This window comes from Amphibalanus amphitrite, unplaced genomic scaffold, assembly GCF_019059575.1.
Source record: "Amphibalanus amphitrite isolate SeventyFive unplaced genomic scaffold, NRLGWU_Aamphi_draft 000026F_arrow, whole genome shotgun sequence".
Taxonomy (NCBI): Eukaryota; Metazoa; Arthropoda; class Thecostraca; order Balanomorpha; family Balanidae; genus Amphibalanus; species Amphibalanus amphitrite.
In genome coordinates this window covers 614,005-627,040 of record NW_024881522.1, presented here as the reverse complement: position 1 = coordinate 627,040, position 13,036 = coordinate 614,005, and the positions used below count along the sequence as shown (strand labels likewise).

The following is a 13,036-nucleotide window of genomic DNA, read 5'->3' as shown; positions in this document are numbered from 1 at the left end:
TCTCCCAGAAGGGCGCCGAGTGATGATTAAAAACGCTATCCATGCTCGGGGTTACATGAGCAGAGTTAATACGCATTACAAACGGACTACAATGGTGAGCGAATAGGAAAATCCGTTCCTGATACACATTTACTTGCTCATGTAACCCCGGTACATGAACGCGAGACGGTCAGGAGGACGCCGTTAGAGCATGCGAAGGGCACCGTGCTCTCGAAAGGACGCTTGCAGCCTTGTAAAAGACTTGTGGGTGCTTTTTCATCATTGTGGGGGCATAATTCAGGATTGTGGGTGCATATGCCCCCACAAAGAGATATAAAATTAGGTACACCCCTGCATACGGGGGTGAACTGCCATTTTCGTTTAGTAAAAAAAATAAAATAAAAAAAATCATCGTGTCAGGGCTGTGACGAAAAATAAGTGGCCTAAATCCGATGAGAAAACAGGATTTGGGGGTACCCTAGGTTTGACTCCTTGAGCCATGGTGCCCCCCCTTGTCTCAAATCGTTCCGCCGCCTATGGTAATAGGCCAGACCTATGACATCACTGTAATAAATAATATAAGTTTTACTCACACGATTAAAGCAAAATTAATTATGTTTTCTCCTTGTCGCACTAACTTGAAAGAAATAAAAGAGCATTTACACCATCCAACGATAATCAACACAAAACAGTATTTTGCTAGTTCATTGTTAGCTTTATTGAATTTATTGACTGATTCCTGAACTTGATTAAACCCCTGAACTGCCTCGGAGCGAGCCTGGAGCCTTTGAACGCTAATCGTTCACATGTTGCAAGTTTGACTTCATTTCATAGCTGAAATGAGTTTGCTGAAGGGTACCGTCTTTACTGACAGGCTCAGAAACTAATAACGGCCCGGGGTGGGTGACCCGGGCGAACCCAGCACACAAAGTCTTCTTTATAAATCTGCCGCCTGTTACCAGGGAAATTTTAGGCTGGCTGCTCGTGCAATAATGCTACCACAATACCGCACGACAGGGCGAGGAAGTCATTACATTGTTGAAAACGATCAATTTTGGCCATCAAGTCCCCTAACTGACAGAGTCGTCAAGAACAAAGTAAAATAATTGTCTGCCATTGAAGTCGACCAGGGGCTACTGAATATTTCAAAGCCATTTTCACTGACAGCGCCGATAAATCCTAATTTTAAGTGAATTCTGCTCAATTAATACTACATATGCGTAATATAGTGATATATTAGGCCACAAATAATTACATCAGACGTCTTTTGGAGGGACAAAATAAACACAGCAAAAAAGGTGAAAATCTGATTAAGAATAGAAGCAAAATCTGCAGCCTATGTTTAAACTTTAAATCACGACAGCACTGTGACGGAACCTAAAGGAAAATCCACTCTTAAGCTGCTAAAATACAGTTACATAGAGTGTCTCGTTCTAAGTAGTATCCAGCATCTAAATAGAATAAAGACGTCCTTTTCCAATATGCATCATGTCGACATCGGTATCACGCCTACACACGGTCAAAGCTAGCCCTTCTTCACGAACGTCACTGGCTGCATTGAGTCTGACCTGAAGTAGCTAGCCAGCCCACCAATGAGTAGAATCTGAAGCCGACGACCCCCTCCCCCCCCCCCCCCCCACCCAGCGCCGAGTCTCACCTGAAGTAGAGCACGCAGACGAGCACGTGCAGCAGGACATTGGTGAGGTGGTAGCCGAACGGCCTCAGCTGGTGCAGCAGGTAGTTCCAACGGAACGTCAGCACGCACAGGGGACGGTACGACTTGTGGGACTGCTCCTGGAAACGAGACGATAGGATAGTCAGCACTCAGCACCAATAGGGGAACGTCAGGACATACAGCAGCCGGTACGACTTGTGGGGCATCTCCTGGAGAAGATGCAAGAGTCTGATCAGCATGAGGAACGCCAGTGCCTAGAACAAACCCAGCGACGGGCGCGACCTGACAAATTGCTAATATCAATCAGGGAAGCAGATTGATTGTTCAATCATCAAATGAAACAAATAGTAAAGATTTAAGTTGATCGTTGAATCAATACCGCATCGCCGATAGCCGAGCAGAAGTGATATTCTAGTTCCATATGATAATTTTCCCATTTCAAAAACGATGCCCATAAATTGACCCACATCTAGTCTGTTTCCACGTAAAGCGCATTGAAATGCATCCAATATGGCGAAACCCATCATTTTGACAAACGAACCTGGTTCAGAAATCTCCAGTGGTTGGTAGGAGTATTGGTTGATATAAACGTGCTGAGTAGGCGCATCGATACCACATCTTAATCACCGTCCAGGGTCACATTACGACCACGAGCGGAATGGACTCTACGAGAGCAGGGTTCGACATCTCATCCGCGGCGCTGGTCTGGCCTACTCAACGCCCGCTGGAGGATTTTGACATTACGAAACTGGATAATATGAGAAGGAAAGCGGTTCAAATTTTACACTGTTGCAGACACATGTTTCGTTGATAACAGGTGTGTATGGTTGAATGAACTGGATCGTTCTTAAAAAGATTGAATCATTTCTACCACTCTCGCACCTCCGTGAAAGGAATAGCCAAGAGCTTATCAGTACTAACCAGCCTTCAATGTCAAGCACAAATGTTGACCTCAGCCGGCAATGGGTTTTGCCTGTGGCTGACAATGCCTAATAAACAAACAATTCCACCACATGACATGGTGAATACAGTCCAAAAACTAGGAGCAGTGCTTCAGGCCGCTGCAACTCCTGTCACTTCACGATACCATGACCATGTGATGGCGACGAGTCACCTCTGTCCACGGGACAGCGAGGGTAGGATGTGGGTGGTGAACCAATCGATGGGCAAAGACGTACGAGCATCGCTCCGCGGATAGCCAACAGCTCAGCGTCGAGCGCTAATTGGAACAGATCAGTGAGGACAGCCGTGGCCGCCCTCTCTTGGCAGCGGCGCAAAATCGATACAGGGCGTATATACTGAAGAAGCTTTATAAATGCCGCGACGGTAGATGTAATACAATGTGGGGATTTTGTCAGGATTTTCTGAGTTTTATTGAGTTTTTGGATTGGTGATGAATATGACCATGAGCATTCAACAGCGGAAGTAGCTCGCCTTGGCACGGAACTTCAGACTGCAGGGCAGCAGTCTATAGAGATTGCTGAAAATACCAGATTCACGAGTGCCCCTGGAAGCACTTATTCGTCACATTGATACAATTTTGATGAAAAACAAATATAAGACAGTAAAATACGAACGATTCCCGAGTCACGTGTAGCGGCCATAAAATGGTTAGAAACTGAGTCAACACCAATTAGAAAATGCGTTGGAATTGGTCCGTGACACAAAACTGAACAAACGTCAACTCAAATATGTGTCGAGACTTTCAGTTGGCTTTTCAGCTAGAAAAGTCCAGTTCCGGGTCATCTATCAACAAACGCTGTTTCGTCGAACTCCGGCCAACTGGGTATGGTATGACATGACATGACTGTTCGTCCTACATTAAACAATATGCTCTCTTCAGTCTATTGCATTGCCTGGTACCAACCAATCCGAATGTTTTTTTTTCTTCTAATCTGCGTGTCTTACTGTGAGCTATTTGGAGGCAGCTGCACTGTTACAAAAGTGCTATCGCCTCTGAAATAAGAGACAAGAGTCGTATTTTAGCATCAAAACTAAAGAAGTGTTAATTTAGTATCAGCTCTTGCCTCTGGTTTACATCAATTATATGTGGGTAGAAATAACTAAATATGCAAACGACTGCATTTTCATTACGTCTGCTTTCTGTTCTTATAGTATTTTCCTTATGATCACGGAGAAAGACATCCACACCAGCAGACGCCATTCCCCGTTCCTCCACGACGGCTGAGCGAGCGGCTCACCACGCGTCTAATAACCGTCACAGATCAGCACATAGTCTCAATGGCCCCTCTGTTGACCCAGGGGTCGAGGAAAAACAGACTGGAGCGCAGCTGAGCGGCGATAATTTCTCACGAGTCCGAGGAATTGGCTCGCCGGAGCATGGGGATGGTGGGTGGGCAAACACTCCGCGCACCCCTTGTACACCGCGGCTCGGCTCACACTGCGCGTGTTATCGGCCGACCACGGCGGGGCCGCCGCGGTTCTGTTTGTTCTTCTCCACCCTTCTCGTTATCGCCCCCCCCCTCCCCCTCCCGCTTCCCTGGACCCCACTGGCTCGGTGTCGCGTCGTGTCACCTCGGCCCGCTAATCACGATTCAACGTCCCGTTAATGCTTGATTAGCGTGTCCTCCGATCAACTCCTCTCCCTGTTTGGCTGTGAAAGGCCGTCAACACCCGGGTTTATCTTCGCCTCCAGCTCTGTGCGAGCCACCGCCAAACACCCCAAAGGAACCAAGGGTATGTGTATTCATGCTAGATTATGCGCGCGTGTCCCGTTCACAGGGTTCACAGGCGGTACCTGTCAGCACGTGGGTTCCACGGCTCGGGTCCTGTAAGTACTCCGCCACACACGATGGGGGCCGGACCGGACACTGGGCCGCCTGTGGCCGCAGCCGCCGGAAACCGCGCCAAGTCGTGCCGACTGAGCGCGTCGGCCGCGCCGTTCTCTTTCGTTGCCACGTACTCGACGGATACAGGGGACTCATGGAACGCCGTCCAGAACAGGGGCTGACGCAGCAGCGCCATAATCAGTGGCGGCCCTGACCATCCCCTCCCCCCAGACCCCCACCACCCCCATGTTATCGGACCGGATCAGCACGCGGTGCCCGCCCCCATCCCTCTCCTCACACCAAACATGCCACCATGACGGAGATGAGCTCCAGCCACGTCATGGACGGCGCGACGTCACACTGCAGCTCGCGGGGCCACTCCATCATCCACCATTCGTCTCCGTGCCACGCCCCCATCCCCCGACGTGAGCTGTCCGTGTTCACCACAATACAGTGGTCGTACTCGCCCGGTGGCGGGAGGGGGGGGGGGAATGCCGTTCCACATCGGCAAAAAAGTGGCCCACCACCGTAAAACCGCCCGTACATCGGCCGTGATCCGCACCCGGCGCACACTGGTCGGAAACGCCCTCACGAGAGGCCACGGGCGATTCCGGAGTTTCGGATTATTTTTTATATAGGTCGATTTGAAATTGATCAAATTATTATACTTAGGCCAAAAAAACTAATCCGGGTGACCAAAAATAACTGTAATCAGCCCCCGAAGATGGGGTATCCCAGAACTCGGAAACTGACGCGGAGCAAGAGGTTTCTTGAGCCGGATATTCAGAGTCTTATTGCTGATAGACACCAAATTGAAATCCCACATATCATGCATCAAAATGTTCCTTATGAAGTTGCCGACTGGTCAGTGCAAAATTTTTGGTATACTTTTTCCCTAACTGAGATTTACTGTAGCTTTTTTATGAAGGCTCTCCTACAGTGATTCTGGAATATAACTGCAAAGTTTAGGTAAGGAAACAACAGGTAGTCCCATCTAGTTCCACTCTGATTTTTTGTGAGATGAAGCAGGATTTAAATTTACACCAGGGCAACATAAAAGCTAACTGCGCATATTTGCGCAAAATTTGCAGGAGCCGCTCTTCCTACCCAACTACCGCCCGCCCCGCCCCAGTTTCGGCTCGGCCGCCGCGCCCGGCTTACGCTGACCTGTGTGGCCTGCACGCATCCATGCGTAGTTGACTGGTCATTAAAAACAGATGCGTTTGAGTTTATGAATTTTGTGAAAAGCGCGTTTTATGTATGCATTTATGTATGTATTGACATCAAAAGCCTTCCACATATTGCGTGGCGATTACGGCTTGCATTTAGAGAGCCTTGCTATTGACAACCATCACTCGGCTGAAGAAAGTGGAAATTGAAACCTTCGTGAATATAAGACGCTGCAAATATAGGATACCTGTCACTGACGTCGGGTTACCTTGGGCCGTCTTTTTACATTAGATCACAATTCCGGTATTTAACCCTGGCCGGACCGATATTGACCGGGGAGGGTTGGTTCAACCCCCTCGCCGTTTCGCCTCTAATTGAGCTAGAGCCTCGCGGAAAAAAGAGCTTGTGTGCCGTTATAAGACGCAACAATTACGTACTACCCGATTTTAAGGTCTTAGGTCAGCCAGTGACCTCTTAGGTCAGGTAAGTGCCACAAGGCACAGGCTCGGTTTTAGGTTAATTACTTTGCCAAAAATGGCCGCACTGCCGCGATTTTGGCATCATCGTGTTTGTCTAGCTCAGGCGCGTTGAATGCTATACTTGGTGTTCGGGTGAAGTCAACTTAAGGTGTTAGCCTCGGGTCAAGGTCAGGTCGGAGCCCCTCAGGTCACGAAAATGGTTGAAGGAGGTCATATCGCATATCATTCGATTCGGCAGGTCTTCCTGAGTCCAATGGTGGCTTTCCCGACTCTCTAGCTCCATCTGATCAGGAGTTATTGACGAAAAACTTATATGGCCTTAGTGACGTCATAAATGACGTCACGCAAAGTCAACAATGCTAAAGTGAAGCACTGGACCTTGCAAGGAGTGCATGAAACCATTCCCGGTGCCCGAATAGCAGCTCCCAATTTCCCCTGTTGACTTAAAGTGGTGCTAGATCCTGTATTATACTCAATTATGACGTCATAACTTAACAGATTCACGTCATACATTTAGTACTTGACATCCAAATGATAGCTTACATATGACAGAGAAGGTATGCAAAGTTTTATGAAGTTTGCTTCACCAGTTGTGGAATAACAAGCAAAAAACTTTTGCGGAAAGGCCGCTGGCCTCTCGCTGGAGCGTTTCCGACCAGTGTGCGGCGGTTCGGTCCGCTAACAGAGTGCGCCGCATCTAGCAGGCGTCTAGTGAACGCCCTCCCCGGCGGGACGCACTTGCTGGCGTGCACTAGACGTCCCACCACCGACAGCAGTTCCCGCTGTGTGCATTTCTGTCGCCCGAACAATGTCTTTAGTAACTCCTGGGTGCCCACTAGCTTGGCGTCTGGCAACGCTAGGGTCATTGTTTCTGTGTCGATCACAACCCGGGAAGCTCCATCCGTGTTGATGGCGGGGCGCATTTCCGCTCGGCCAGCGGCACGCACACTTTCGCACAAATGTCTCGCAGTCTCGCATACGCTACGTCGGCACTGTCCGATCCTCCGCGCCCTATCCCGAAGAAGTCATCTAAATAATTGCGTATATACACGTCCGATGTCTGATCCTGGAACACATAGGCGCAAACATGTGGCAAAATCATTGAAAATCCGTTGCCTGCTTCTAGCCTCAAATGGCAGACAAACCTGGTAGTATAGTAAACCGTCCCAACAGAACCCCAGTAGCGCCCACTGGCCGGGCCGGACAGGTATAAGTTTGAATGCATTTTTAACATCGGTCTTGAACAGCAAGGTCCCGGCGCCTCCAGCTAGGAAAATCAACCGCACGACCTCGTCGAATGATGTGTACGTCACACGAACTCGTCTGGGTCTATCCCGGCGTTGACCCCGACATCTCTCGACTGTGATAGATCTAAAATGAGCCGCACTTCGCCATTAGGTTTATCGCGCGCACTCAACGGGTTCACTATCATGTTCGGCTGCGGCGGAGCACGGAACGGTCCCCGTGTCGTACCGTCCGCGACCTCTCGCCGAATGGCTGCCGTCACCCCGGCACGGCGCCGTTCGGCGGACTGATTGTTTTTTGCGAAACGGCTCCGCGCCGCACCGCGGTATCCACTGTCAGCCCCGTGCCGGAACCGCCCAACGACAGTTTCTCTGGCATCGACCATTTTCCACAGCCTGTCGCTTGGCTTCCACCCTTCTTCACTGTCGACGGCGTAGGATCATGCACGAGTCTAATTATGAATACGCCCCCGAAGTCAAGCCTAGGCTTGTTTGATCGCAGTACCACAGCCTGCCGTGCCGGGCTATCTGCTGTTTGCACTTGCCTGACCGGCCCGCCGCGCCGGCGCCGCGGTGTGCGTTATGAGTCACGCAAGGTCGTCTTTCCGCGCGTCCGCCCGCTCGGCCGCACGTTCCCTTATCCCTGTCGCCGCACCCCCTCTCTCTCTCTCTCTCTTCCGCCCTCTATCCTCTCTCTCTCCCTCTCTCTCTCCTCTCCTCTCCTCTCCTCTCCTCTCCTCTCCTCTCCTCTCCTCTCCTCTCCTCTCCTCTCCTCTCCTCTCCTCTCCTCTCCTCTCCTCTCCTCTCCTCTCCTCGCCCCTCCTCTCCTCTCCTCTCCTCTTTCCTCCCCTCCCCTCCTCTCCGTCCGTCCCAGGCCATGGTCCTTCCCTTGTTTGTCGGTTTGTCGGTGGTGTAGCTTTTATCACCGCTACGGCCGCCCAGGCCGTAAGCAAATAGCACCACTGGGTCCACAGATTCCCCGCATGTCCGGCTTTCGCGTTTGACGCGAGCACTAGTCAGCGAGTTTGCCGCGCTGCGTTGCTGCTGGGCTATACGCGTTGAACTTGGCATGTCTGGCAGGCGCCGCTATTGCGCCAGGTATATATCGATACCATACCGAGGCCGCGATGACATGCACACGCACCGACCAGTTGGCGACATGTTGACCCTGTTAATGTCATCTAGACCGCCTTGCCGACGCCGGGTCTAAGCCAACAGAAATGTGACGCCCACACCACGTGGTCAGAGTATAACCGGATCCAGTCATTCCAGCCGGTGGTCCAACCTACATACACTAACCGTCGCGTTCACTGTCTTGCTGGGGGAGAGCCGGCGCCGGCCGAGACGAGACGAGACGAGTCGGCCGTTTGGGGTGACGTCCTTGAGTCTCGCTTTGGCGGAGCTTAATGACGTCCCATTGGCGACCGAAACTGGTCTGATGACCTGGGCATTCCAGCCCAATCAGGAGCCGGACGGCAGGGGGAGGGGGGGGGGTCCAACTGACCCCCTCCCCACACGCTAGACGCAACAGAACGCCGCACACGGGCGAGGGATATGATAGGTGTACGGATCAGGCTCATTCGAAAGCCCGACCCATCAGTATCGCAAGCGGCTGCCGCCGCCGCGACGGGACAGTGACGACCTGCAGTTGTGCAGTTACATTCCGACTTAGCGTTGGAAACGGTCTAACATGAGCCTTCTTGCTGATACGTGCCCTGGGGAAAGACCGCAGTCGACACAGCCAGCCGGGAACCACCGCGGCACGTCAGCGTGACACTCTCAAACCGCCTGGCGCTCAACGAATAGGGGCGCCCGGGGCACCCGGCTAGCCGACATACAATGCATCTCTGCACGGCGGCGTGACACTGACTGGGGCGGTCTATTCTGCGCACACACCCAGTCTGGAATCCATCACTGCACCGCAGAGTGACACTGACTATTCGATCTACCCGATGCACATGTCCAACCAAGTGTATCTCCCTCCCCCCCCCCCACCCACCCCCACCCTCCGTTATGACCGCCCCCCCCCCCCAGAACCCAGCCGCTGCTGGAGACCGCTCCCAACGCCCCATCTCCCCTCCCTGGGCCTCGGCACGGCCGACCTGTTTGTCTTAGCGCGCAGCTGCGTGCCCTCAAAATCTCCCTCTCTGCTCTCCCACCCTCCGCTATCGTCCCGACCGGTCGTAAGCTCCAATATTTGCTCAGCCGCGACAACACCTCGCTGACGGCGCCTCGTCTTTATCACCTCGGCGTATGCCGTCTAGTGGTGTTAGTTTCAGAAAATGTATGTCCAATGTCCGTCCAGGTCCAATGCTTACGTCGATTTCCGTCCAAAATGTTTAAGCCAGCCATTTGTCCAAAGATATCCGAAACCTACGTAATAGTTTACACTTAACACTGTTATCTATTTTTTTATGTATTTTTAGCAGCTTTAATGTGTTAATCATCTCAAAGGCTGAACTTTCTATTCGCCAATCAGTGTTAACCACGATTGCTTTATAAAAATGCTGAGGTGTAGCAATGATTGTCCAAAGGTGTCCAAAGCCTGCGTCATTGTCCAACCGAATTCCGGATTGGACATTGGACAAACACGGAATTCCACAGATTCAAGCTACGATTGACACCACTAAATTGCCGTCTCACCCAATGCCGCCGCGCCCCGATGGAGGCCACTAGCTACTCGCCCCTCTCCTACACGTGCCCGCCTGTTCTGGATCAGTTCGCACCATTATCTGCCGGGTAGAACTCGCGAGTTACGTCACGTGTCAGGTCATACCCGTCGTCGGGCCAGATATGGCTCGACGGGGACCACAGTTGCCAGGTCCTCCTGTGCACACGGCATGACTGTACGGATCAGGTCACACCCGTCGGCCGTGGCCATGACACGACGGGGACCACAGTTGCCAGGTCATCCTGTTCACACGGCATGTACGGATCAGGTCACACCCGTCGGCCGTGGCCATGACACGACGGGGACCACAGTTGCCAGGTCATCCTATTCACACGACATGTACGGATCAGGTCATACCCGTCGGCCGTGGCCATGACACGACGGGGACCACAGTTGCCAGGTCATCCTGTTCACACGGCATGTACGGATCAGGTCACACCCGTCGGCCGTGGCCATGACACGACGGGGACCACAGTTGCCAGGTCATCCTGTGCACACGGCATAAACGGATCAGGTCACACCCGTCGGCCGTGGCCATGACACGACGGGGACCACAGTTGCCAGGTCATCCTGTTCACACGGCGTGTACGGATCAGGTCACACCCGTCGGCCGTGGCCATGACACGACGGGGACCACAGTTGCCAGGTCATCCTGTTCACACGGCATGTACGGATCAGGTCACACCCGTCGGCCGTGGCCATGACACGACGGGGACCACAGAGTGCCAGGTCCTCCTGTGCACACGGCATATACGGATCAGGTCACACCCGTCGGCCGTGGCCATGACACGACGGGGACCACAGTTGCCAGGGCCTCCTGTGCACACGGCATAGACGGATCAGGTCACACCCGTCGGCCGTGGCCATGACACGACGGGGACCACAGTTGCCAGGTCCTTCTGTGCACACGGCATATACGGATCAGGTCACACCCGTCGGCCGTGGCCATGGCACGACGGGGACCACAGATGCTGGCCTCTCTAGGCGCACGGTGTCGTGGGCAGCTAGATACCCGCCCCTCTCCGTCACGCCCACTTCTATAGCGCCCGTCGAACGGTCCCAACCCCCCCCCCCCATCCCGTCTCCTCGTGGCCGTTCCTAGATTCTTCCCCCCCCCCCGCAGCCTATCGCTGCGCCCACCTGTCATCCTGCGTCCGTCTCCTGTCGCTCCGTTGATGTTGTCCTGTTATTCCGTACACCAAAACCGAGCACTTATATCGCGTTCGTCGCGCGCGCCGCGCGAGAAACACTCCGCGCACCCCTTGTAAATGTACACCGCGGCTCGGCTCACACTGCGCGTGTTATCGGCCGACCACGGCGGGGCCGCCGCGGTTCTGTTTGTTCTTCTCCACCCTTCTCGTTATCGCCCCCCCCTCCCCCTCCCGCTTCCCTGGACCCCACTGGCTCGGTGTCGCGTCGTGTCACCTCGGCCCGCTAATCACGATTCAACGTCCCGTTAATGCTTGAATATTGGCAGACGGAGCGTCTGATTAGCTTCCGGGCCTCGTCCTGCACTGTCGGCGGTTGTATGGTGAATGTACGTGCGCATGCTTGTGTGTATGTGGCTGCAAGGATGCTTGTGGTGCTTTTGTGTGGGTTTGTATGTAATCATGTTTCTTAGGTCGCACGAGCCAATATCAATCGACTTAAAAAGAGATGGTCGTCTCTAATTTTCATTAGCAAATCTGAGCTACCGAGGTGCATATTCCAAAAAATCTGTCAACATTAACTTGAAAATAAATTTATAGGAGCACTGCGTGACAATATGCAGCGCTATCAGTCCACGACTACAATTACAACTTCGCATTGGAATTGATTTAATGTAAATACAGCTATAATAAATTTCACAGCACAAAACATCACAAAATAACATCCACAACAGCAAACATCACATCTGCCCCACACCTCCACACCCTTCCACATCGAGCATACCATTACCCTCCACCCACCGTCCACGTCTTCTGCACCCATCGGGCACCCCTCCCGGCCTCTGTCTGACCTTGGGACTACCATCCCCGCTCCTCCCAGTGGCAGGGAGCCCCCCACTGCGTGATTTAGGTATAGTGTCACTGCACCCTCTCCTCGGCGTACACTGAGAGCCGCACCGGGGGAGGGAGGAGTGCACACCAGTCCCATCCCATCCCCACCGCCCTCAGTCGTCTCCATAGCGTCCCACGTACGGCGCGGCCGAGGCGGGCACGATCCGCGCACTGCCGACGATGTTCCCGTCACAGATAAGTGATGCCATCGTAAATAGGACAATTTACGGTAGCCGGGCTGAAGGCGGCAGCAACCCGGCTGAATACTGAACAGGTCACCGGCGGAGGTAAGACGAACCGGTGGCGGTGGTGAGAGGGAGAGGCTGGGCTGTGCGGGTTCTATGAATGTGTGGGTGAGGGGGAGGGGAGTGGGGTAACGAAGGGTAGGGTGTGGGATGTGCAAGGCAATGTGGGATATTTGTGTGTGGGGGTCCTGTGGGTCACGAAGTACTGTGTGTGTCGGGGGGGGGGATGGAATATTGCGCATGGGATGGGATATGTGTACTGTGTAGGTGCGATATTCATGGCATTTGAACTGTGAGAAATGTAGATGCCTATGTCTTGTGTAAGGTGTAGTATGGCGTGTTTGGGTATGCGGGCTCAGTTTTTGTCCCACATGGACCATCTTGCACGCAACTCGTTGTTCCGTACGTGTTACGCACATCCCAATCGCGTAAAACCATATGATATAGAAAAAACACGTCTGATGCCCGGAGCCCTGAGGCATCCCTACTCCCCTGGTCCAAGCGAACAAACCACCACACCAAGTTGGGATAACACCAAGCTAACCCCGACAAAGAATTTCATAAGCTTATGAACAGGAAAGTATTCCACACGAATTACAAACGGCACCCGTAAAGGAGACGGTGGCACGAGCCAAGACGCCTCAGGGCCGGTGCAGTTCGTGTGCATCGCCGTCACCGTGGGTGCCTTCGTTCCCAATGGCCAGACGGTCAACGGCCCGAACTAATGGAATTGAATGTGCATCGC

General features: G+C 52.8%; 1 protein-coding gene across 2 annotated transcripts in view; it reads right to left on the bottom strand.

Annotated features, from left to right (window-relative positions):
* The window catches only part of LOC122363406 (protein O-mannosyl-transferase Tmtc3-like), an 87,408-nt gene that overhangs the window by 24,118 nt on the left and 50,254 nt on the right, over positions 1–13,036 (bottom strand). For both annotated transcript variants that reach the window (XM_043332649.1, XM_043332638.1), the window contains exon 4: positions 1,637–1,773. In XM_043332649.1, the coding sequence (XP_043188584.1) occupies positions 1,637–1,773 (137 nt within the window). The remainder of the gene's footprint in view (positions 1–1,636; positions 1,774–13,036) is intronic.